The sequence below is a fragment of the Penicillium expansum genome (genome assembly GCF_000769745.1).
Source record: "Penicillium expansum strain MD-8 chromosome Unknown contig160, whole genome shotgun sequence".
NCBI lineage: Eukaryota > Fungi > Ascomycota > Eurotiomycetes > Eurotiales > Aspergillaceae > Penicillium > Penicillium expansum.
Window position 1 is genome coordinate 27,895 of NW_015971343.1, and position 24,628 is coordinate 52,522.

A 24,628-nucleotide genomic window follows, 5' to 3' on the forward strand; every position below is an offset into this window, starting at 1 on the left:
TACAACATATTGTCTCTGTGGTTTTATAATGTGCTCTTTTTTAGAAGGTGTTCACCTCATTGTGCTGTGATATTTTGCTTTCTTTTTATATGTGTGTATACCTCGAATTCCTGTTTTGCGTTGGGTTTGACACAAATGTCTTCAGAGACTGGTATAAATGCCCCTATTTGTTGAGTGGACTTGGTGGGATATGGGAAACCTAGACTAACAACAGAGGTATTCATTATAGCCAGGTATTTTTTAAGGGGCATTCCTCTTGGGAGAATCTATCAGACACCCTTTCTTTTGTATAGTCTTTGAATAGTACGTACTTATATACTCCGTAGTTGCTTATGATATGATGGTCGAGACCACGCTATTGTTGAATAAGGGGGGCTAATGAAGATCATATCCACTCGTGCAAGGACTCCCTTGTTTTTTTTTAAAGAACTTCTAGAAAAAAGAGCCTCATTCGAAAACATTTACAGTTCATATTTCACGAAGACTCGATGATCTGGCTAATATGCCGAGAGACGATGACAACATTCTTTGACCAAAACCGGATATCCAAAGAGGGATTGTCATAAGTGGGGCCCAAGGATAAAGCAGGATAAGCAAGATATATGTGCACAGGGGGGAATTGAACAATTCCAGGAAGTGGAGTAGATCCAAACAAGGTGTTCATAACGGGGGGCCCCTGGGCTCCGTGGCCCGGATGGGGCGATATGGCAATCTGTGACTGGCCAATATTCATGGAGCTCTCAGTCAGGTGGCCACGAAGAGATTGATCGAGTCCAGACCCTTTGAGGTAGATCTGCGGTCCCGGAGATAAAAACGCGGGTGGAATGAATGCAGAATCGGCTTCCCGAATTTATAACTGAATTACATTGGTGATTTTTGAATTGGAAAATCCTGGAATCCTTGAATACTAGGGATATACCCCCTCTGGGAGAGTTAGAAGCTGAAGCTGAGAGGGAATTGGATAGGTGGGAAAAATATGGAAATTTTTTCGCGTCATGTGTATCGGAGTAGAGACCCGAATGGAGTTCCCACTATAGCGAGCCAATTGGTGTGAAAATGAGGGAAACAAGAGGCGCATATGGGACGTATGTCCCCATCTCCACTGCCAAGCTGCTCCAATGGTGAGCTGCCGTGCTCCCATGACGCAGAGCTCTGTCTGTACTCGTGACACCCCTGTATTCATAGTGGAAGGTGTAGCGATCAAGTATCTAGTACTCTGTACCTTGAAGATTATCGCAAATCTTGCCTTTTTCAAAGATGTGTTGTTGCCAAGTTGATCTTCTTAAGAAAATAAAAATAAAAAGAGGAAAAAGAGAAAATCGAGAAAATAGAAAAAGGGAAAGATTCCCATAGCTACTGGTCTTCCCGCCTTTCGCCTCCAGTGTAATCCCTTCTCCCCTCAACTTATCGGACCTCCTCCCTTCTCTCCATCCTCTCCATCCTCTCTATCTCCTCCAATCCCCCCATCTCCCTATTTTGGCTATTCTTACGAAGAATCCCGCCATAATTGAACCATTTAAAACACATTACATCACCGTACATTCGGAACTCCGCAGATAATGGCCGCTCGGCACTCGCGCAAGCTCTTGAGACCTCTCCTCTACACATCCGCGGCCGCCGCCGCAGGAGCAGGTGTTCTCTACATTTCTTACCGTCCGCGAAATATTCCGGGTCTCGAAGCCCCCGCCGTTCCCCCGCCAGGTTACCGTGAAGGCAAATTGGTCCCGCCCAGTTTCCCCTCAATCAAGTCTCGCCTCGAGCAGATTCAGGATCTTAAGCGCAGTAACGACGAGGAGGAATATGATCTGCTCATCATTGGTGGTGGAGCCACTGGAGCTGGTATCGCACTAGATGCCGCCACCCGAGGCCTGAAGGTCGCGGTGGTGGAGAGAGACGATTTCAGTTCGGGTACCAGTAGTAAGAGTACCAAGCTGGTACACGGTGGTGTCCGTTACCTTGAGAAGGCCGTTTGGGAGTTGGACTACAACCAGTGAGTTTTTGTTCTTTTCCCCAAACATATATATTGGGGGTCAAAATGACCGCATACCAGCGTATCTTTCCTAACAATCGCATCGCAGATATGCGCTAGTCAAGGAGGCTCTCAGAGAGCGCAAGTATTTCTTGAACACAGCTCCCCATCTGTCATCATGGCTGCCAATCATGGTGCCTGTTCAGAAATGGTGGCAGGCTCCCTATTTCTGGGCCGGTACCAAGGCCTATGACTTCTTGGCTGGTTCCGAGGGCATTGAGACCTCGTACTTCCTAACCAAGAGTAAGGCCATTGACGCATTCCCCATGTTGAAGCGTGACAACATCATTGGAGCAATGGTGTACTATGGTGAGTAGCGAATCCGGACCCTGCAAAGAAATGTTTTGGGCTAATTTCCGACAAGATGGTGCACACAACGACTCCCGCATGAACGTTTCCCTCGCCATGACTGCTGCGCTCTACGGTACCACTGTAGTCAACCACTTGGAGGTCACCGGACTCAACAAGGATGCATCCGGCAAGCTGTGTGGTGCGCGCGCCAAGGACATTGTCACCGAGAAGGACGGCCAGGTCGCCAAGGAGTTCAATATTCGTGCCAAGGGTATCATCAACGCCACTGGCCCCTTCTCTGATTCCATCCGCAAGATGGATGAGCCCAATGTCAAGGAGATTGTGGCCCCCAGTGCTGGTGTCCACATCATTCTGCCTGGTTACTTCAGCCCCTCAAACATGGGCCTAATTGACCCTTCCACATCGGATGGACGTGTTATCTTCTTCCTGCCGTGGCAGGGTAACACCATCGCTGGTACCACCGACCAGCCCTGTGAGATTGAGGCCCAGCCCCAGCCCACTGAGAAGGATATCAACTGGATTCTCTCGGAGATTCGTGGCTACATCGCCCCCGATATCACCGTGGACCGAAGCGACGTCCTTGCTGCCTGGTCTGGTATCCGTCCCTTGGTGCGCGATCCCAAGGTGAAGAACTCGGAGGCTCTCGTCCGCAACCACCTGGTGACCGTCTCCCAGTCTGGACTGTTGACTTGCGCCGGTGGTAAGTGGACTACTTACCGCCAGATGGCTGAGGAGGCTGTGGATGAGGCCGTCAAGGTATTCAAGCTCAAGCCCAGCCAGCTCACCACCCTTCCCGACATCAGCGGTGTTGGTGGCAGTGGTCTGGTTGCTGATGGTGCCGTCCTCGACGGTAGCTGCCAGACCCACCAGGTGCGCCTCATCGGTGCCCACGGTTTCTCCAAGACCCTCTTCATCAACCTTATCCAGCACTTCGGTCTGGAGACCGATGTGGCCAAGCACCTCACCGAGTCATACGGTGACCGCTCATGGCAGGTCGCTGCCTTGTCTTCCCCTACCAGCGAACGTTTCCCCGTGCGCGGCTGCCGCATCTCCCCCATGTACCCCTTCATTGATGGCGAGGTCCGCTACGCCGTCCGCCACGAGTACGCTCAGACCGCGGTCGATGTGATTGCCCGTCGCACCCGTCTGGCTTTCCTGAACGCCGAGGCCGCCCTCGAAGCCCTCCCCACCGTGATTGACATGATGGCTGAGGAATTGCAGTGGACCACTGCCCGCAAGGATGTCGAGTGGAAGGATTCTTTGACTTACCTTTCGTCCATGGGTCTGCCCAAGAGCTTCATGGGCCTCTCGCGTCAGGATGTCCAGAACGGCCGTGTTAAGCAGGTCGATGACTCCGGGCGTGCGACTTTCTCTCGCAAAGGTATGTTTGAAACTTCAACGCAATTCAATGATCCACAGTGCTGACCATTCTAGAACCTCCCGCGGATATGATTGAGAGTGACGTGCGTGCTACTACTCCAGCTCCTGCAGCAACACCCGCGTCCAATTAGATGACGTGTGGTATATATAGACCGGGCTTGTATAAATAGAAGCGTTCCTTTTTTTTTTCTCAGTTTGTTCCAATATTGATTCTCCGTCATGACACTTTTTAAAAAGGGTCTTTGGAAAAAGACACTTAACCCCTTGAGAAGCCCAAAGACCCTAAAATGACACTTTCCAAAAAAAGACACTCATTCACATTCGGAAAGTGCCACCCAGAACTTGCTAGTAGTTTCGTTTCAACCCCTTCAATGCCTTCAATCTCTTCACTTTCTTCCTTCCTGCATCTCATCAATATCCACACATCATGAAGCCCGACCCGTCTGATGTTGATCTCCAATCGCTGAGCAAGCCCAAGTTGGATTCAGACAAAGAGTCCGTCCTACCAAAGCCAGATTTGGAGGAACAGGACCCTTTTGGAGATGAAAGCCAAGCTGGCGTGAAGTACAAGACAATGGCGTGGTGGTGAGTGTTTCCTTTTTCGGCAGACAGGGCAAAGCTCATCCTTTCAATAGGCAAGCCGGCATGAGTAAGTTCATGTCTTGCATATTGCCCAGCTTTATCTGACATATCCGGTCAGTCATGATCGCAGAAACCATCTCGCTTGGTATTCTCGCGCTGCCCAAAGCGCTTGCGGTACTAGGTCTTATTCCGTAAAATCTCCTCTCCGTTGACTGCAAAGGCCGAGCTAACCTGTTTGCTCAGTGGTGTCCTGACCATCCTTGGGGTTGGGATAATCTCGACGTATACTGCATATACTATCGGGCAATTCAAATGCCGCCATGTCCAAGTACACAGCATGGCTGATGCTGGTGATCTTCTGATGGGAAGGATCGGACGGAGTACACTGGACGTGGCCCAGCTCATCTTTTTTGTGTTGGTGATGGGAAGCCATGTCCTCACTTTTTCGATCATGATGAATGTCCTCACTGAACATTCCTCTTGCACCATCATCTTTTCGGTTGTCGGTTTACTCGCCTCGTTCATGCTGACCCTTCCCCGGCGACTCGAGAGGCTTTCTCACATCTCCTACGTGAGCTTTGTGAGTATCGTCGGAGCAGTTCTCACTGGTATGATTGGGGTCACCCTTGTCAAACAAGGACCAGTGCATGTCCCAGCCTTTTCGCCTTCGCCCAAAGTACATGATGCGTGCCTTGCTATTGCCAATATCATCTTTGCGTACGCAGGACATGTTGCATTCTTTACCCTTTTCTCTGAGCTCAAGGAGCTTCAGGACTTCCCGAAAGCTCTGGCGCTTCTGCAGATGAGTGAAATGGTCTTGTATACGGTGGCTGCTATTGTGATATATGCCTATGTTGGACCAACTGTCAATTCACCTGCTCTCAATTCTGCAGGGCAATTGTTTCGCAAGATTTCTTACGCAATCGCAATGCCCACGGTATGCTCCTTTTTCTCATGGACTTCTTCGAATATGGCCTAACCACTAGATAGATTGTGATCGGGGGTGTGGTGAACGCCCATGTTGCTGTCAAGTTCATTTACGTCCGTGTCTTCCGGGGAACCAATTCGATGCATAGCCAGTCATTCATGGCGCGGTTGGTGTGGGCTGCGATATGTGCGACGCTTTGGATCTTATCGTGGGTCATCGCCGAGGGAATACCGGTTTTTAACGATGCACTAGGGCTTGCGGTGTGTACTACCTATCTGACCTTGACCCTGACCCTAACCCAGAATGAATACTAATCATTCATACTAGAGCTCGTTATTCGCTAGTTGGTTTTCATTTGGTCTACCTGGGCTATTTTGGCTCTATTTGAACCGGAGTTGTTGGTTTCTGACCTGGCGTCAGAGGGTGTTGTTTTGCTTCAATATCTTTCTGGTTTTTCTTGGATTTCTCATTGTGAGTTGCGTTCCACTGTGATTTGCTGGATCGAATTAACTTATGCGACCAGTGCATTGTCGGGTTGTATTCGTCCATTCGATCGATCTTTCATAACCTTCGCGGGAGTGTTGGGGGAGGCAGCTTCTCATGTGCTGACAACTCCCTATATTGATGGAGTAGTCTCAGAGCCATAAAAAAATGATTTGGGAGAGGGGGGGAGATGGGCAATTACACTTAGGGCACAGCATTAGCGCGGTTGCAGATACGAGGAACTTAAGACGCAGAGAACTATCCAGCTGCATTGTATACGATTAAATTGAGTTCTCCTGCAGAGTTTTCATGGATGTAGGCGCAAGTAGCCGAGACTGCGGCTACTGTTCAACGGCCGAGTAGACATGTGCCGGACATCACAAGGGATCCTTGTCCTCCCGGAGCAAAGTGTAATTTCAGGGATTCTAGGGAAAACAAATGACACCTCTTTCAAGAGTATTGGCGCGGAGAAAGAATAAGATTAGACTTTGTGCAATTGTCCTTTTAGGAGGATCAGGTCATACTCTGAAGTTATGCGAGATAGTAGCCTCCTCTATTACCTCGGGAGCAGTTGCCATCACGTGATCACATCCGAATCATTTAGGGTTTAAGTCTCATTAATTACAACATACGATATATACAACATTGAACTATATATATCTAGTGTATCTATCTATCTAGGTCTCTATGGCTATGCTAGGTTGAAGCCATTCAGGGCTTCTACAACACAAAGCGAGAGTTGAGAACCCAGATAGGGGGTAAAAATAGAAAAACCCCCAATTTGCCAGAAATTATGTATGTCGTATGTGGATAATGCTACATAATAAGACACTAACAGTACGTGGCTCATACCGGCGCACTAATGAATGACTCGCAGCTGGGTACCCCCCTGGGGGTTAGCCTCGGGGAATTGGCTGCAGCTAGTAAGGTCACATACCCGTTCGTAGCACCATCTCGGACTAAATTAATATACTAATATAGTGTCTTGACTAGAAGGATATCGAGAAATGAAATGAAAAGGAAATGAAAAATAAAAAATGACAAACAGAAACAATAAACAGAATAATTAAAAAGTCGAAGGAAGCGGGGATATATAGCAAACCCCGTAGACCAAGTACAATATACAAATAGCTACATATGAAATAGCTCCAACTGAAATATATAGCACTAATTCTGATAATTCTCATTAACTAAAGTATATTTTTAGCCTAACAAGTTCTCTCATCTATTGGGTTCCCCTCTTTTTTGCGTAGAAGCCCGACGCATGTATTGTGTCCCAATCAAGACAGGGATCAAGGCCAACCCACACTTATTCCCTGTACAGTACACCAAGGGCAAAGGGTGTAGAGGAAAAGCGGAAATAACAGCAAGGCACACATGCATGCCGTAATCACACCACTTTCTCTCGAACCTGAGAGAAGGGTGTGTGTGACCAGGAAAGACCGGTCCTTGGATTTGCTGGATTTGCTGCGTGTTCGAGTCATTGGGATTCGACCCAATCCCAATGACCCAAGGCAAATCCCGAATCCTTCGCTTTGGGCCTTGCACGGATTGTAGAGTAGCCGTGTTAATCTTCGTGCGGATTTCACATAAGAAGCAAATGAAGTATATCCCGGTGGGATCTGATTCTGGTCCTGGCTCTAGTCTCTGGTAGGCTCGAAGCTGGAACGGTGCCATAGGATATATTAGTACCAGTACCAGTAGCAGTAGCAGCACCCAGCACAAGAACCAACACCAGTACTATGCAAGTAGAATGAGAGGGTGGAGGGATAGCAATAGGCCCCGTGATGCAGGACATTTGGACATTGGGCACCTCCGAACCCACACACTCGGTCCCGATATCGCAAAAGTTCCAAGAGACGTCATGCGGGACCCCACCGGAAAAGAAAATGGGAAGACCCTCTCGGCTAGTGTCCACATTTTGTACCGATAAACAGGCAATTCAAGCGTAGCTAGTTGGCCACGCCATCGCAATTCGTGGTTCCTTGATAATTGTTCCAGAAACGGGCCACGGCTCTCTGGGCGACGGGCGAGCCACGGTAGCGCGTGGTGAGGAAGTAATTAAACAGGGCGAACTCGTCTGGCGTGAGCACATAGCTATCCGGTTGGGCCTGAATACGATTCCAGAGTTCAGTGATGGCAGCCTCCAAGACGGCGGAGGATTGGGCATTCACGGGGCCATCTTCGCATTCCCGAGCGTGTTCTAGGGCCTGTCGAATCTCCGGCCAGCTTCTAGATAGAGGAGGGTTGGGCATATCGTTGGAGAGGGAGGATGTTTTAGGTGTTCAGCTAAGGAAGTGCTGTGTTTGAGAGTTTTGTAAGGGAGTTTTCAAGATTGATAGTTTTTTTGGAGGGGGAGGGGGGGAACTTGGGGAGAAAAGGGAAGATGTGCGTCGCGAGGGCTCGACACAAGCGAAAAGCGTTTCAGGCCAAGTAGAATGCGGAAGATGAGACTGTGCATAAGACTAAACAAGAAAATCCGAATCGGTTTTTTTTTTTTTCAATAAATTAAATGGGAACAGGTGTGGAGCAACGGGAGAGGGAGGGGAGGGGGGGAAAACCGGGCCAGTAGTCCCGAAATGCTATGTTCATAAGTGTGACATGCAATAGAAAGGCAAACACAGAAGGAATTAGTTCACCCTATAGGCTGTGTGGGACGAGGTTCAGGAACAGATCGGACTTCATCCCAAAATTGGAGTCAGCAAATGGATCCCAAGGAAGTACTTCGGTATATCTCCCCTTACTCCAAAGGTTAAGACTTGAAATGGGACCATCGGCGAGACACCCTAGAAAGACACATAATCCATAAGGCCACAAGAGTGGGTGTAGTTTGCATGGGCTCGGGATTGCGCCGCTTCCCTTGGCGTAACGGTTTTCTCGGGCAATTTTAATGACATGCTCCGGCTAGCATCGAACTAAGCCGTCTCGGGTCCAGATGAGACGGTGGGGACGGTGGAAACCGTTGTGAACGTTGAGATGATTCGTCAATGAGTTATAGGGTTCAAGGGTCAGGGTCGCTTATAGCCGTCGACCGCGAGGACCAATTGCGGTTGGAGGAAAAGGGGGACATTAATGGCCCCAGAGCAATGTCCGGTGCATCAGTTAAGTGGAACCCGGTCCTTGCGGTCCTTGTGGTCCTTGCGGTCCTTGCGGTCTTGCGATCTTGCGATCTTTTTTGAGGCTCGTGGGACTTGGATTCAAAGCCATTCCAATCATCGCCGAGTTCGATATAAACACTGCGTTAGCGTGTTCCTTTCTAGCTAGATTTCCCACTTACACATTTATTTAAGTTTTCTTTTCTCTCGGATTTATCCAATTGGTGAAATGGTCTCGGCCGGTGATCTCGCGCTTCGGTCATTTTTGAAATCATGCTTCGTGCCGACATGGATATATACTGGCTTCCGAGACATCATCCAATCCTTCTTTGGCTTTCGGGCAGGAAATTTAACTGAACCCAGTTGTTTGTCCGAGACCAAAACGTTGTCTAGGACTACCAAAGTTGCCGGGTATCCTCTCCGATGCAGTCCAGTCACATAATCACATTCTGTATGGATCCCGAGGTCACATTCGGTTCACTTTTTTTGATTTTATTTCTTTTCTTTTTCTTTTCGGCCTCGCAATGGTCCACCCCTTTTCAATAGAGGCAACGCGTCGATATAAAATGGCGCATCTGGTGCATTCTGGCGTGAATTAGGCCCTTTCAGTATGATCTCCGTTTCCCCGAATATATCGAGCTTGACGAAAGGTATCGGGATTGGAAATGGATTGAACTAAGGCCAACTTTTCGAGAGGATGTATTTGGAAGTCAGCTTCAGAATCCTTATGCTCTTCCAGAGAGAGAGAGTCAGAGGAAGTCAGAGGAAGTCCGAGAGGAAAAGAGAACCAAACCGAAAAAAAAAGGAAAAGGAAAAGCGGGATGTGCCTGGAACGCGGTCCCCCCAACTCTAAAATGTTCTCCTCCCATTTGACCTCTTCTTGTCTTTGCTTCCTCCCTCTTACATCGAGTTAACTCGCAACTCTACTAGCTCTAGTAGCTCTGGGTTCTGAGTTCTGGGTTCCGGAACAGAGTAATTCATGGGAGCTTATCATTGCGAGAGGGACAGAAACCACATGCTATGGTAAAAGGATCAAGGGTTTCTCTCGGCCACATACGACTATCATGAGGTCATGGAGTTCTTGAACTCTGCTATAATCAGCTATAGCGTTATCAGACTTTGAAGTCGTTTCAGGGGTTAAACTTTGACCCTCTTTACTAATACCAAACCCAATAGAACCATCTCAAACAAGATCTGCGACCTTTAATGACGAGAGGCGAGCTTGGATTACGTTGCAACTCTCTACAAAATGCTACTATCGTACATATTGCGTCAAATGCAGGTTGGAATTCGCTGGGAATTTTCAAACCTGCATCGGTGATGGAGGAAGCCTCTCAAATTGTGGATACACCTCGTCCGAGCTAAAACAGCCTGCAAAATGCAGTACTCGGTGAAGATGTGGCACAGCTTCTGTTAGCTGTCATTTTGAAAATGAGAGGGTCAGAGCATCATCCCGATCACTAACCCACCCGGGACGGTGAAATCTTATGGGCTTTGCAAACCCCGAGGAAACCTCATCTAATATTTCACACAGAGCTAGCAGTGTGAATCTTCTCGCCCACTGATGATATAATTGCCTTACCAGCCTGACTATTCGTTTGACAATTTGAGTCTCTTCCTAAATCACCATCTTCCACCGGAACAACTTTTGTTGACCGGGAGAATGATACTGACATTGTGCCCAATGGGAGGATTGATCAATTGTGCCAATAGCTTTTGGAGCTAGATTCTTATGTCAATTATAAAGCCTCGCTCCTTTTGCTCGTTTTGCACTTTCCGTTTCGCCTTCCATCACATTATAGAGCTACCAATTACAAACATAAGTGTACCTAGAGGTTCCGTACATCAAAACCAGATCAAGACGGGGGATTCCTATATTCTGGAAAATACCAAAGCCAATCTACTTTCCAAAGGTTCATAGGATTCCAAGAAGTTCATACTCCCTCCCATAAACATAAGAGCTATACAGTGTACTCAGTCTATGGCTCTTACTTTTATACAAACGATAACTACACCGACAGTGCACGGATGCAGGTAATTCTATAGAATATCAGCATACAAATCCAAACTCGATTGATTGGACCAAAATCTAGCAATAAAAAATTCCCAAGTTTATTTTTCGACATCTCCAGGACGAATGGCCTGGCTTCGAGACCTCGGATCTATAGTGCTGACTCAGCCATAGATAGTCCCAAGATAAAGACTCTCCCCACCAGCGCCATTTCAACTTTTGACCTGCGCCGATCACGAATTGTTCGAACCTGATTTGCCCGAACAAGGTCATTTGAAAGAAAAGAAGAAGAAAAATTGGTTATTGTCACTATGGTTTTCTATTTCACTTCGAATGTCGTCGAACCCTCCGCCTTTATTTATGTTGGCAAGGACAAATTTGAGAGTATGCCACTCGAGTTGGTCAATATAGGGAATAAACTTTCTAACAATGGTCTCAGACGAGGATCTCATCAAATATGGATTGGACAATGATGTCTGGTATGTCTCCCGGTATATATCTGCAGAACTTTGGGACTGATATTCTTGCGCAACAGGGTCAGTTTTTCCCCCTCCGACTTGCGACAACCCCATTGGCCCTAATACCTCTATACAACTTGCAGTTCCACGTCGACAATTTGTCAAGTGCACACGTCTACGTACGTCTTAGAGAAGGCGAAACGTGGGACAACATCGCCCAGCCGCTTCTAGAGGATTGCGCCCAGCTTACAAAAGCGAACTCCATTGAAGGTCAGTCCTCGACAATAAATCCAACCATTTGGTACCGGTCTGGAGGCTGACTTCTGGAAAGGAAACAAGAAAGATAATATCACCATTATCTACACGCCATGGTCAAACCTGAAGAAAGACGGGTCAATGGCGGCCGGTCAAGTCACATTCCATAATCACAAGCTGGTCCGCAAGATCTATGTCAAGCAGCGTGAGAACCCAATCGTCAACCGTTTGAACAAGACCCGAGTCGAGAAATTCCCTGATCTCCAAGCTGAGAAGGAAGAGGACACAAAGAAGAAGCAGCGCGGTGACCGCAAGACCCGGGATGAACAGCGTGCGAAGGAAAAGAAGAAGCAGCAAGAGTATGAACAGCTCAAGTGGCAGAAAGATCATGCATATGATGACATGTTCACGGATGAGAATCTGGAGGCCAGCAACAACCAGGACCGAGATGAGGATTTCCTCGACGACTTCATGTGATGGACATCGCCGTTTTTTCCAATGGAAGATAACCTTTTCCTCTGTGTTACCTTGAACAGCCAGCGAAGTAAAAATTATACCCTCTACATACCACAATTCACATACCATATACCCTATACTAAATACCCCGGAGGGACAATTGATATGAGTGCGACAAAGCAGTCCTGCTCTTCTCTCTCTTGATACCTCTTTTGATCTACTTGGATCATATCCAATGAGATATAGTGATATACACAAAGGGATTCAATAATTTGACATCCTACATAATGTCGGAAGAAACCTAGGATTCTTTTCCAATGGACATACACCATAGGCGAATTCCCTTGCTATACATACTATGGGAACTATAGGCTCGCAGTGTATACGTACATAAGTACAGAACAATGAAAAGATTCAAATATGGTAAGACATACATAGACTAAATAATTACACCAAATACGAAATAAAAATATACTTGAAAAGAGAAACCTGGAAGTGAATGGAGGTTGATAGATTAATCATCCAGGCATAGGGCGGGAAGGGCGCTAGCCCCAGGGCCGTGTTGACAGCTTACCCTGTATGTAACCTTAGGAATTCACCATCCTCCCCCAAGGTCTTTCCAAACACCACACAGTATGAGTGAAGGAAATCCACCGTCTGCTGCCCCAAGTAAGGGCCTCCCCTTTATGACTTGGAACTCGCTGACCCCGCAAAGGCGCAAAGTCCAAGAAGAACAAGAAGAAGGCCGCAAAAGCCAAAGCCGGCTCCAAGGCCGACGAGGATCCAGAGGATGCGCCAGCCGACCACAATGACACTGATGTATGTGGTAAATTTACCCCTGACTGTCATTGCACCTTTGCTGAGACCCCACAAGAACGAGCCCCACGATGCCAACGAGGATCCCATACAAGTGCCAGAACCCAACGGCGCCAAGACCGACACGATAGATGGCAGTCTACCAGATCGGTCTCTCAATAACCCGGAGCCCATGGCTACTAGCGATGCCCCCTCGGGAACCGATATCCAGCCCGACACCACTTCCGATGGCACCGAGCCAAAGGACCGATTCGATGCTCTTGTTCGAGATCGCGACTCGTTACGCGCCGAAGTAGCCGACATGCGGAAATCATTGGAAGAGATTCGGTCCAAGCACACCGCAGATATGGAGGCCCTACAGGATAAATTGGAGGATGCGGAGAACAAAAAGGAGCAGGCGGAAACGCAGTTTCAGATGCTCCTGGAACGAGTCAACACTATCAAATCGCAACTAGGGGAACGACTCAAGGAGGATGCTGTGCGTGTATCTGAATCTATTACTCGGGCGATTTGGCTAATCTTGCCCTATAGGAGGAATTGTCTCTAGCACGATCACAAATCGAAGAGCTTGAAGACGAGAACAACAACTTGAAGGATGAGCTCGATTCAAAGTCCACCCAGCTGTTAGAACTCTCGGGCGATTCAGCAGAGAAAGAGAAGGAGCTGTCCACTCTCCGGGACCGGACAAACTTATCCCAACAGAATTGGTTGAAGGAGAAGGAGGAACTGCTCGAGCAAGAGTCCTACCTCCAGTCGGAGTTTGAACAAGCGAAGGAGGCTATGCATAATTGGGAAATTCTTGCCATGGAGGAGCGATCCATCCGGGAGAACCTGAACGAGAAGGTCGGGGATCTGGAGGAGCAGCTCAGCAGCCTGCGAGATGGTTATGAACGAGCCACCGATGAACGTGACACCCAACAGTCAACAGTTGACGGCCTCCAGCGAGCTTTACAGGAAATCCAATTGGCGCGAAAGCAAGAGCTGCGGGAGCTTGTCGAGAGCTCTGATTCTCAACTCGAGGACCTCCGACGCTCTCTGCGGGAAGCACAGAAGCAGGCTACCGACGCCGACAAGGGTCTCCAGAATGCTCAGGAAGAGATTGAGCGAGTCCGGCCATTTGAGAAAGAGGTTAAAGAGAAGAACCTGCTCATTGGCAAGCTACGGCATGAGGCAGTCACGTTGAATGACCATCTGACGAAAGCCCTACGATTCCTCAAGAAAGGAAAGCCGGAAGATAATGTTGACAGGTACGTTCTTGTTCCCCCAAGGTACCTCAATTGCATGCTGACTCCATATAGACATATTGTCACCAACCATTTCCTGCACTTCCTTGCTTTGGACCGATCCGATCCAAAGAAATTCCAAATATTGCAACTTATTGCTGCATTACTAGGCTGGAACGATGGTGAGTACTGCAATCTGAAATCTGCAAACGAGGAATGCCTCGAGCCCATCTGATGATTCAAAATAGAGCAACGTGAACAGGCAGGTCTTGCCCGCCCAGGGGCCTCAAGTATGCCCGGGAAGCTCCGAGTCCCTGGCACTCCCCTCCGCACCCCGAGCACGCCAAACCTGGCGACGGAGTTCATGGACAATGGTGCCTCCAGTAAAGAGTCGTTAGCCGAACTATGGTCTAATTTCCTGGAGCAAGAAGCGGAGGTGGGTAATATGAATCCATCGCGACGAGGAAGCCACCAAGGGCCTCCCAAATGATTAAAATACAGAAATGTATGTATAAAGCAGGAAATTCATAGAACTTGGATATTGATATTTTGATACTTTGTCCTTTTATAATTCCCTAGATGTGCTCTATAAGGTATGTGTATACATCTATTGATGGATGTATAGATGTACGCCAAGAAAATACAATGGTTCCTTCCGCCTTCCTAATAAATAAATAGGCTAAGCTGGATTTGGACGGAACAAAGCCGTCTTCAGCTAAAGAATCGCTTTCAGTTTTTAATTATATGCCTCTCTCGTCTTTCCGTGTCTTCTCAGCCTTCTACAGACCATTTGTCCGTGCGACTCATTCTGCATCTACAATGACCTCCAATGGTAAGTTAGGGGTGCTTCATGGCAGAACATCACCCCACCGTGCGACAGACATACTGACAATGCTATTTTTCTAAAGCCTACCGCCCCATTGTGATTTCAGGCCCATCGGGGACTGGAAAGTCGACTCTGCTCAAGCGACTATTCGCCGAGTATCCTGATACCTTTGGATTTTCTATCTCGGGTTAGTGCCCACAGTGAGATAAGGGGAGGGAACGAATTCGCAAGACGGCTTTACTTACACATTCACGGAACAGAAACCACACGATCCCCGAGACCTGGCGAGCAAGATGGCCGTGAATATAACTTTGTCACGAAAGAAGCATTCCTCGACCTAGTGGCCAAGAACGGGTTTATTGAACATGGTGGGTTACACTGCAAGCTATAAGAAGATAATCGGACATCAATTAACCGGTCGAGTAGCTCAGTTCGGCGGGAACTACTATGGAACGTCAATCCAGGCCGTCAAGAACATTGCCGAGAAGAAGCGTATCTGCATACTGGACATTGAGATGGAAGGAGTCAAACAGGTGAAGCGGACGGATCTCAATGCGGTAAAGTTGTCCCAGGTAATCCGATACTTGGACTTCACTAATGAGTTCTAGCGTTTCTTGTTCCTTGCACCGCCTTCTCTCGAGGTACTGGAGCAGCGCCTCCGTGGCCGTGGCACCGAGACCGAAGATTCTCTACAGAAAAGACTCACCCAAGCTCAGAACGAGCTTGAGTATGCAAAGCAACCCGCGGCTCACGATAAGATCGTTGTTAATGATGATCTGGAGAAAGCATATGCTGAGCTGCGGGATTGGGTTGTTGACGGTGGTAAGTTCGGTGCTGCGCAATAGTACATACACACTACATTCCATATAAGGAAAATGTGATTTAATCGACGTCATGGCCAGCAAGGGGTGACAGCCCTGTTGGGTATCTTTTCAATCCAAGAATAGAAGTTTCTCTCGTCAAGTTAATTAAGAAAACTAAGTACATGGAAAGCACCAGAGATGGGCAAGAGCACTGAAGTGTCAATTCTCTTTTTCCCCGGCAATACAAGCTCGATGGTTCTCCCAAGAAGACACAAGATGGGATGTAGGATAAAAACGAAAACAAACGCAAAAGAAAGGAAAAATGGGATATCTGCAAGGGCCTGCTGGCGTCAAAAGAGGACAGTAAGTTTTCGGAGAGGGCCGTCGCGCAACGGTCACAGAACTCGCATCAGACATGAAAAGATTACCGAGTTTAGTATCCGTTCATGGCTGCACGCTGCGAGTTGCGGCTCAGCTCCCGGTCCGCGGAGGGGCTGATGGGTCGGTTGCCACCGCTGTGGCCACCAGCAGCGCTGCTTTCCTTCAGGGCAAGCAGCTGCTTGGCACGGAAGGTCTCGTAGTGGATCTGGCTGGTAGTCTCGACCAGATCCTGAAGGTGGGTACGGGTCAAGAAGTTGCGCAGGTAGACGAATTCACAGTGGTTCTCGTCCTCGACGTTGATGACACCCCAGCGGTTCTGGCGGCCACGAACCTGCTTGCCGTTGACAACAATGGTCTTCTCACTGCCGACAACTGAGAAAGGAATGATGTCCTGTAACCTTGGGGTTAATATCAAGTTATAACGGCTCTGTGGGGGTCGAGCATACCTTGATCTGAGCGTTGATGGCACGCTCCTCATCATCGAGCTCGTCATTATCGTAAGGGTACATCTTCAGGTTGTGGAAGGAGAACTCCTCCTTGATGCGCTCCTTGAACGCCTGACGCTCTTCGAGGGTGAGAGAGTCGGACTTGGCAATAACAGGAACAACGTTGACGACATCGGACAGCTTCTTCAGAACAACGATATCGATGGGCTTGAGGCTATGCGGGGTTATTGATTAGTCCGAAGGAGCTCCAAGGAAGCGGAGGAATGCGCGGGGGGTAAACTCACGCATGGCCGGAGGGCTGGATGAAGAACAAGCAGCAGTGAACACGAGTATCTTGGATGTAACGCTCACGCTGAGCGGTAAGTTCCTTGCGGAGGTATGCCGAGTGCTGATCCTTGATGTACTTGACAATGGGGTCCCAGCTGATTATAGTTAGCTTAGACCTAGTAGCTCCAGCGTGATGGGAATCAAATTACCATCGGTCGTTATTGACCTGGTCACCGTAACCAGGTGTGTCGACAATGTTCAAGCGGAGACGGACGCCGTTCTCCTCAATAACTAGTCGCTTGTCAGCTATTCTACATCGTGGACAATTCCCTCAAGGATACACATACTGTGCGACTCTGTCTTGATCTCGGTGGTGGAGCGAACGGGCTCGGTTGGGGTCAGACGGCCCTTGGAGTCAATCAGGTGGGATGCGAAGATAGTGTTGATCAAGGTCGATTTTCCAAGACCGGTTTGGCCTGTCGCGTAAGAGAGATTAGCTGAGGGTCTTATATAATAGAGGCATTGCCTAACACATACCGACACACATGACATTGAACTGGAAACCACGCTTCAACAGCTTGCGCTCGATTTGCGAAGTAATGCTGTCAAAACCGACATGGCTATGGGGGAAAACAGTGGGCTGTTGAGCCGAAGCTGCGGTGGTAGCGGCGGCCATTATGAATGGAGAGAGAAATTGAAGCTTTTGAGACGGAGAAATAAGAAGCCCTTCCCAAAAAGACCCGAAGAGAAAGAAGCTTGGAAGTAGATGAAGCAAGAGCACCCCCCTTATTATCGTCTTTCCGAACTCAGGGGTGGCCTATTCCTAATTGGGACTAGCGTCTCTCCACGAGAAAACCACCAACTTTCACTTTTGCTTCATTGTGATCTGTGATAGCTCATCACATAGCCTGCCGATAACTCAATTCCACTTTTTTGTGCTTGAAACCTATTTCCAACAATGGCATTGCGCCTTCTCCCTTTCGCTCCGGCAAACATGTCGCGCTCACTTCTTTCCGAGTCCCTCCAATTCCCTCGACTCGCTCGCTTCCTCCCGATTACACCCATCGCGACTAGCGGATTCCTACAACCGGTTTCGATCTCTCTCAATATCCCGTCTATCCTCTCGGATCTTTGGGATTCCGTCCTGCGCGCCGTGCCTAAGAAGAAGACCTCCCACATGAAGAAGCGTCATCGACAAATGGCCGGCAAGGCTCTCAAAGATGTGAAGAGTCTTAATAAATGCCCGGGTTGTGGCCAGATCAAGCGTGCCCATCTTCTATGCCCAACCTGTGTCAAAGGTAGGATTTGAGTCCAATCGGGAGGACCTTTTATTTGGTTATTGCAGAAAAGCTGACTAGTCAACAGACATCAAGGAATCGTGGAGGACCCTGGACATGGCATGAGAGAGCACTGTAAAAAATAAGGGCTTGTCTTTCAGGAATCAGGATCATCATTCTCGATATCCTAATCCCAAGCCCCGAAAAAAAAGAGATTGTATGTTGTATTTCTAGAATTGGTTGTGGATACATGCTGCATGGCACCTGGCGTCTGGTTTTTGCGGGGGAAATGTTTCGATATGATTTTTTATAACAACTCGATCTAGTAGATCGAATTTGAATGCTGTGATATTTACAATCTACCCTTTTCCATTTAAATCCGAAAGCCAAACTACAATTGTAGATGTTATAGTTATGCCAGTTCGGGTAGAACTAACCGAACATCAAGTTAATGTTTATGCTATTACAACTTCAGCGCTCTATATAGATGACCATTTTGACTTCCACCTACTTCACTGCTACAACATAGGTTTGTAGCCATGTACATATGTCGTCAAGACGGGAGCCCTGGAAGTACTAGATAGTTTATAGTGCCAAGTACAGAGAGTGGCACTAATTCAATCTTGATTCGCTTTAACGCCTTAATTATTTCGCTTGCCATTCAACAATATCAAGATACCCGAGCCATTAAAGTAGATAGAAGGATAGTACGTATACCATTTATATTGGTTCGTGTGGTAACCACATGGGCATCAAAACCGCATCGCTATCGATAATAAAGGCGGAACGGGCCTTCGGGCCCCAACGTCATTGCTCCTCCGCAAGTAAAGTCTCGACACAGCCGTGAAAGAGCACGGCATCGTCAACATGGTAAGATCATGCCAAAAGATACTGATTTTCATTGCTGGCTGACATTTTTAGTCGAAACAATACCTCTCGAGGGGTTCTGCGGACAATGGTAGGCTTCCGAAACCTCATATTCTGGGTGACAAGCTTGATTTTGGCGCTAATATTTGTTTTGCAGCGCACATTGTTGATATCTTCTCGCTGGCTATAACAGACAAGCAAATTCTGTCAACTTCGGGTGCCTCGTCTATCAAAGTGCATTCCACCACGGATGCTGACTTCCCTCTGGTGCAGTCCATTGATGGTGCCCATACCATTGGCTGCCACCACATCGTGACCAATGGGAATGGCTCTCGTGCAATCACCGCTGGGTTTGACGGCCAAATCAAGGCCTGGTCTTGTCAGGATGGTCATTGGGCTGCAGACACAAAACTGACTGGTAAGCACTGCCCCTCTTTAATAGCCCACAAGGTGCAATGTGGCTAATAAAAGGATAGACGACCTCATGGATGCCGATGCTTGGGCCATAGCTATTTCTGAAGATGGTCAGTATCTCGCTGGTGTTACGCAGGAAGGGCGCATTAATGTATGGGATTTGGCTGCCGATGGCACTCGGATTCGAGACCATGAAACCAAAGGCAGCTTTGGTACTTGCATTGACTTGGTGAGATCTCAAATTCTACAGCCAGAGAGATGGTCCCTGCTAACTTGGGCGCTTAGTCTCCCGATGGCCGATTGATCGCTTCGGGCCACGAAGACGGCGCGGTCTACATCTTCACCACCGAAACAGGCCGCATGCCATTCTCTCTGTCAGGTAAGCAAAGTTGACCGAGTTGAGCAGAAATGGAATTTCTAATTCGGACTAGGCTTGGTAAATCCCGTACGAGCTGTGGCTTTCTCGCCCAAAAGCAAGATCCTAGCGGCTGCTGGCGACTCCAAGGTCATCGTGCTGTACGATACTTCCTCTGGCGAACAAATCGCCAATCTCTCAGGGCACTCTGCCTGGATCTTGTCCCTTTCCTGGAGCGACACTGGCGAGTACCTTCTGAGCAGGTCAGTCAATATCCCCTGTATTTATATGATGGTAAGCTGACATTTTCAAGTTCGTTTGACGGCAAGGTCAAGGTTTGGTCCATGGAGACCAAGACCTGCGTCGCTACACACTCAGAAACGGATAAAGCCGTTTGGAACGCAAAGTGGCTTCCCAAGATTGGCAAGACAGAAGGGTTTGCCACCGCTGGCGCAAACCGCAGCATTGCATTCTACCGCGAGGCTACTGGGTAAAAATGGAGTAGCTGAACATGGGGTATTGCAGAAATGTCCTTGCAACTGTGTTATGACGATTTCAATGGAACTCGAGAAACCTTACTGAACTATGAATAAAAATCATGAAATTCGTATTGGAATAATAACAATAACCCAACTGCCCATCTATTTGTTCTTACTTCATCGCCTCAACAAACAACTTGCGCATCCGCTTCAAGAACGCTCCAAAGTCTCGGTCATCGTTGACGAGATCTACCACATGCTCCAAACCATCCCGGTCAACCTTGGGGCGCGTATGGAAAACCTCGTAGTCGCGACTGGCAGTGCCCAATTCAAACCAAGCCTCTGCCTCCCAGTCCTTCTCCAATAAATGGCTGTAGACAAACTTTAATCGGTCCTCACGACCGGCGCCTTCAATTCGAATACAAAGGTAATCTTGCCAAAACTCCAACTCCGGGAAATTGAGACGAGATTGCGCATCTAAATGCTGTGCGTGAGACTTTTGTGCCTCGACCTTTTGATTGATAGCCTTCTGAGTCTCGGCGATCTGCTGCTTTAGGCGGTCGCGTTTGGCGAGGCGGGAATCGCGTTCCAAAGTGATTGATGAGATAGCTGCGTGCATTTCAGCAGCCTCGGCGGCTTCTTTTTGGAGGGTTTGTTCATGGGTTTGTGATTTGAGATTGAGAATTTCGATATCGCGCTGTCGCATGCGCTCGTCCTCTGGTAGGTTGTGTTAGGTACAATCGTGGGATATAATAAGAAACAGGGAGATTTCAATTATTGACCCATACCTTCATATTCAGCCAGATTAATGTGAAACTGGTTTCGTTCCTCCAAGACTCGTTTGCGACCGCGCTCAATAAACGCGTCGAACTTTACTGTGAATTGTGCCATGGTATTGCGTAGGTCCTCAAACCCAAAGTTGATGCTGGGCAATGAGTCTGCCATTGACGGCGCATCCGCCGAGGCAAGCGGTGGGCGCATGCCACTTGTCGAGAGCGACGGTTCGAATGAAGAAGTCATAGTATCTGAGAATTAGATTGTGAGTGGTGAATGGTGAAGTTGAAGTTGAGGTCAACGCGGGGACAATGCCAGAGTTGTTTTGGGTTGCGGCGCAACAACTCCGAGTCTCTTATCGATAAGGACCAAAAAACTTTCCGTGCAACTCTCCAGGGCTCTCTTGCTTCATCCCCACATTATGCGCATATGTATATGACCGAGTGGACTCTTACAGTTGAACCAGTCTAGACATGGTTTGGCCAAGTCCTGAACTGATCGCAAGAAGCAAAGAACGATCCGATGGATGAACATCCAGGCAGTGCTCTCCACTATGGGCAAGTAGGACGAGCTGTCTACCTTCCTGATGAGCAAGACTGGACATTTACTCGCTCTTTTGCTAGGCGTAAGTACTTGAGCCTCAATTTTCAGAGACCAGCTAACATGTTCGCAAGCCCCATCCATCCAGTATACCGGAGTGACCAAGACAACAATCCCCTCGCCTTTTCGCCCACCCAAAGCTCGACCAATACCCAGAGTACCTGAGAAAAACACCAGGAAAGTGATCACAAATGCGCATCCCGATTTGGCGGCATCATGGTCCTCTATTCGCGCCGAACCTTTGTCGAAAGCTGTTACGACTATAACCGAGAAATATGACCCTGAGATCTCTGAGCTTTTCGATATTGGTTATGCGGTGGACCAAAGGCGTCATGACACAAGGCTGCGCTCGGTTCCAATTGCGGTGGCCGTTACCGGGGAATCTCGTAATATAATCTCCTTCCGAACACTGGAGGAGGAAATTTTGGAGTTGAGCTCTCCACAGAAGTTAGCGTTTCGTGCTCCATCAATCAGCCCCATTGAACTGTCTGAATGGTCCAATTGTGGCGCACCGGTACGTCAAATACACTTTGCACGTCCCTTGGAGGAGAAGCCCATGTTCATGGCCGCTCGTCTCCCCACAATGACTACAATATTCCGACCTCTTTACCACTGGGACCCTGTGCCTATGCATTTCCCAGAAGATGCTATACTGGGATCCTCTGCTCACTTAAAAAACTCTCGGCTGGATGCGAATCCCATCGCGGAGATACCTGTGTCGCGAACAGGTGGCTTCTCACATGCCGATGTGACCTTTAACCCTTGGTATCAGAGACAATTCGCCGTTGTAGATACCAGAGGCAAGTGGAGTGTCTGGGAGATCACCGGTAGGCAGCGACTCCAGCAGTCCAACTGGGCTACCGAGCTCGTCAAATCAGGCTCGTTGCCCTTGCGGGATTATAAACGCAAACATAGTTGCCCTCGGGTTGATGGCTGGGCATCTATCGAGTGGATCCATAATGTTGGATTGATAGTTGTCTCCAATCGTCACAGTGTCATAATCTATGCCTTCACAGACAACCAGATTCCACCACGCACGGTTGAGCTTGGAATGAACAAGCAATCTGAGTGGGTTCTAGACGTCCAAAGAAACCCACGCAAGCCATCACAGTTCTTTGTCCTGACGACAACTCGAATATTGTGGTTTGATGTCGGAGCCATACGAGACGAGGATGATGCAAGTCTTTCTCTATACCCTCAAGTGTCCTGGAGGCACTTTCGAGACCCTGAAGACACAACTTTGCGACTTAGCGACATAGTCGTATATCAAGGTATGTGCTAGTGCGACTGAACACGGATTTCAAATACTAAATTAGTATCTAGACTTGTATCTCGTTCTGTATTCACAGATCACTCGGCTGGTACAAGTATTCCCATGTCCCTTTATATCTGACGAATATACCGAGTGTGTATCTATACCCGATCCCCTGGTGTTTGATGCGCCCCTGTTGGATGAGATACCGCCAACTAAACGTGACTCTGTTGTACGATTCTCGAGATTCGTTTTTAGAGAGATTGCCCACTCTGTTACACCAATGGGTCGCAATTTCTATAACGCCCACTTGCCATTGATCAAGCTTTTCTGGATGGATTCGGATTTAGCCGTTCACGAATCTACTTTCAAGGCCCCGCGTGGAGATTCAGACGAGCCGGACTTGTTTCGTCAAGATAGTGTCTTGCGGTTAAGAAGGCGTTATGCTCCGACATCATACGTCAGACCCACTGATGATTTTATTGTGGATGATTGGGACGAATCAGCGACAAAGAAAACGATTGTTCGGCGCTGCAAGCCCAAAATTGGCCGCATTGGCATAAGGTCGGACTTGCAGTGGACCTTGGATTTTTCTGGCGTCTACAGAATAGCGACAGGGAAGATGGAAATTCGTCGGAAAAAGCAAAATAAAATACCAAGGCCCAGAGCAAGGACAATTGGTGGGTTGCTGGCAATTCTACAAAGCGAAATGAAGAATGGATCGAAGCGGCCTCCAGGCAGGACGATGTTTGAACTGACCAGCAAGAGGCTTTTGGCTGAGGGTCTTGATGAAAGTGCAGATGAGGTGAAACGACTCATTTCAGCACTCGTGCCCGAGCACGCGGACCCCGACGCTCACTGTCGGTATATGCTTCTACCAATCCCATCCTCAAACGGGAGTTATGGCATGCCAGCCAAACTGTCAGGCGAAGCAGACCGGGATCTTCTCAATACCTATGATCAAATGATCGATGATTGGATGTCTACCCTGCCTCGCACCATCCCCGTGCAGACACGACTCATGAAAGAGAAACTCATTCGGGGAGTTGTTGCCGATCTCATCCTTTCACGCCTAATCAAAATATCTACCTCATTAGACAGCATCATACTATCCAAGCCCGCAGATCCGGTCGAGGAACGAGCAATTCAGGAGGCAAATGAGAAGGCTGCGGCGAAGAACAAATACCAATCGAGCTACTTCGCATTACTATCATCACAGACCGCTGCAAGCCAGGCCAAAAGCCGAACGTTTGGATCTAGACGGGACACGGTGCCAGTCCAGCAATCCAAGTACGCTGCAGTCCCAGTCCTGGGTGGCCTCTCAGCATTCATCACATTCAAGACCCCACGTCCAACACCACGGAAGGTGGCAAACCTCCTCTCCCACTGGCCGGTGGGAACCAGCCCCCAAAATTATATATGGGACAGGATCGATGACGAGGAGACGCGGAATTCGCAGTCACGCACATCCAAGAATAGACGGAAGAAGCGCTCACAGACTCGTGACCAATCCCTCCCTTCGACTCCGGCAGTGCCTATGGTCCGAGCATGGGGCAGTCAGCCGCTTGCACCTCCCCGAGTGAACATCAACAGTAGTCAGCTCGATAGTATGCCGATGACCCAGATGGAGCGGGGAGCTTTTGGAACTCGTACACTCAAGAAGCCAAAAAAGAAGAAAAAGAGACAAGCTGGATTTTAGAATTGACTTGTATATACCAAATAATTCAATAATACATACTCTACTATATCGCCTCTTACTATATAACATTGGTCCACCAATGGCGAATATGGCTCATTCATCAAGGGATGAAGTATGACAAATACAGAATATGGAAAGGGAGAGTAAGTACAACATAGAA

The 24,628-nt window shown here is 48.3% G+C and overlaps 10 protein-coding genes across 10 annotated transcripts; 7 read left to right on the forward strand and 3 right to left on the reverse strand.

The window, feature by feature from the left end:
- Window positions 1-1,559: 1,559 nt before the first annotated feature.
- Window positions 1,560-3,852, forward strand: PEX2_049200 (glycerol-3-phosphate dehydrogenase GUT2; the record flags this gene model as incomplete). Its single annotated transcript, XM_016742195.1, has 4 exons — window positions 1,560-1,990; window positions 2,079-2,338; window positions 2,394-3,722; window positions 3,776-3,852. The coding sequence occupies 4 exons, from the start codon at window positions 1,560-1,562 to the stop codon at window positions 3,850-3,852; spliced, it is 2,097 nt and encodes a 698-aa protein (XP_016597710.1).
- A 296-nt stretch (window positions 3,853-4,148) lies between these two features.
- On the forward strand, window positions 4,149-5,545 carry PEX2_049210 (Amino acid transporter, transmembrane; the record flags this gene model as incomplete). Its single annotated transcript, XM_016742196.1, has 6 exons — window positions 4,149-4,306; window positions 4,357-4,370; window positions 4,422-4,494; window positions 4,547-5,240; window positions 5,294-5,491; window positions 5,534-5,545. The coding sequence occupies 6 exons, from the start codon at window positions 4,149-4,151 to the stop codon at window positions 5,543-5,545; spliced, it is 1,149 nt and encodes a 382-aa protein (XP_016597711.1).
- Window positions 5,546-7,666: 2,121 nt separating this feature from the next.
- PEX2_049220 (uncharacterized protein) lies at window positions 7,667-7,969 on the reverse strand (the record flags this gene model as incomplete). The annotated part of the gene is made up of 1 exon (XM_016742197.1): window positions 7,667-7,969. The coding sequence occupies one exon, from the start codon at window positions 7,967-7,969 to the stop codon at window positions 7,667-7,669; it is 303 nt and encodes a 100-aa protein (XP_016597712.1).
- A 3,162-nt stretch (window positions 7,970-11,131) lies between these two features.
- PEX2_049230 (uncharacterized protein) lies at window positions 11,132-12,010 on the forward strand (the record flags this gene model as incomplete). The annotated part of the gene is made up of 4 exons (XM_016742198.1): window positions 11,132-11,204; window positions 11,260-11,297; window positions 11,470-11,548; window positions 11,610-12,010. The coding sequence occupies 4 exons, from the start codon at window positions 11,132-11,134 to the stop codon at window positions 12,008-12,010; spliced, it is 591 nt and encodes a 196-aa protein (XP_016597713.1).
- A 614-nt stretch (window positions 12,011-12,624) lies between these two features.
- PEX2_049240 (putative Golgi matrix protein) lies at window positions 12,625-15,699 on the forward strand (the record flags this gene model as incomplete). The annotated part of the gene is made up of 11 exons (XM_016742199.1): window positions 12,625-12,658; window positions 12,705-12,808; window positions 12,864-13,283; window positions 13,337-14,052; window positions 14,104-14,210; window positions 14,277-14,464; window positions 14,707-14,860; window positions 14,937-15,041; window positions 15,115-15,222; window positions 15,281-15,411; window positions 15,463-15,699. The coding sequence occupies 11 exons, from the start codon at window positions 12,625-12,627 to the stop codon at window positions 15,697-15,699; spliced, it is 2,304 nt and encodes a 767-aa protein (XP_016597714.1).
- Window positions 15,700-16,090: 391 nt separating this feature from the next.
- aspD (septin aspD) lies at window positions 16,091-17,427 on the reverse strand (the record flags this gene model as incomplete). Its single annotated transcript, XM_016742200.1, has 6 exons — window positions 16,091-16,429; window positions 16,485-16,698; window positions 16,769-16,906; window positions 16,961-17,042; window positions 17,099-17,227; window positions 17,289-17,427. 6 exons carry the CDS (start codon window positions 17,425-17,427, stop codon window positions 16,091-16,093), a joined length of 1,041 nt encoding a protein of 346 aa, XP_016597715.1.
- Window positions 17,428-17,745: 318 nt separating this feature from the next.
- On the forward strand, window positions 17,746-18,154 carry PEX2_049260 (mitochondrial 54S ribosomal protein bL32m; the record flags this gene model as incomplete). Its single annotated transcript, XM_016742201.1, has 2 exons — window positions 17,746-18,049; window positions 18,117-18,154. 2 exons carry the CDS (start codon window positions 17,746-17,748, stop codon window positions 18,152-18,154), a joined length of 342 nt encoding a protein of 113 aa, XP_016597716.1.
- Window positions 18,155-18,895: 741 nt separating this feature from the next.
- On the forward strand, window positions 18,896-20,158 carry PEX2_049270 (SKI complex subunit WD repeat protein SKI8; the record flags this gene model as incomplete). Its single annotated transcript, XM_016742202.1, has 7 exons — window positions 18,896-18,898; window positions 18,950-18,986; window positions 19,053-19,313; window positions 19,372-19,538; window positions 19,595-19,688; window positions 19,741-19,927; window positions 19,978-20,158. The coding sequence occupies 7 exons, from the start codon at window positions 18,896-18,898 to the stop codon at window positions 20,156-20,158; spliced, it is 930 nt and encodes a 309-aa protein (XP_016597717.1).
- Window positions 20,159-20,315: 157 nt separating this feature from the next.
- On the reverse strand, window positions 20,316-21,163 carry PEX2_049280 (kinetochore Spc25 family protein; the record flags this gene model as incomplete). The annotated part of the gene is made up of 2 exons (XM_016742203.1): window positions 20,316-20,860; window positions 20,932-21,163. The coding sequence occupies 2 exons, from the start codon at window positions 21,161-21,163 to the stop codon at window positions 20,316-20,318; spliced, it is 777 nt and encodes a 258-aa protein (XP_016597718.1).
- Window positions 21,164-21,439: 276 nt separating this feature from the next.
- PEX2_049290 (uncharacterized protein) lies at window positions 21,440-24,468 on the forward strand (the record flags this gene model as incomplete). The annotated part of the gene is made up of 3 exons (XM_016742204.1): window positions 21,440-21,542; window positions 21,592-22,788; window positions 22,841-24,468. 3 exons carry the CDS (start codon window positions 21,440-21,442, stop codon window positions 24,466-24,468), a joined length of 2,928 nt encoding a protein of 975 aa, XP_016597719.1.
- Window positions 24,469-24,628: the final 160 nt, after the last annotated feature.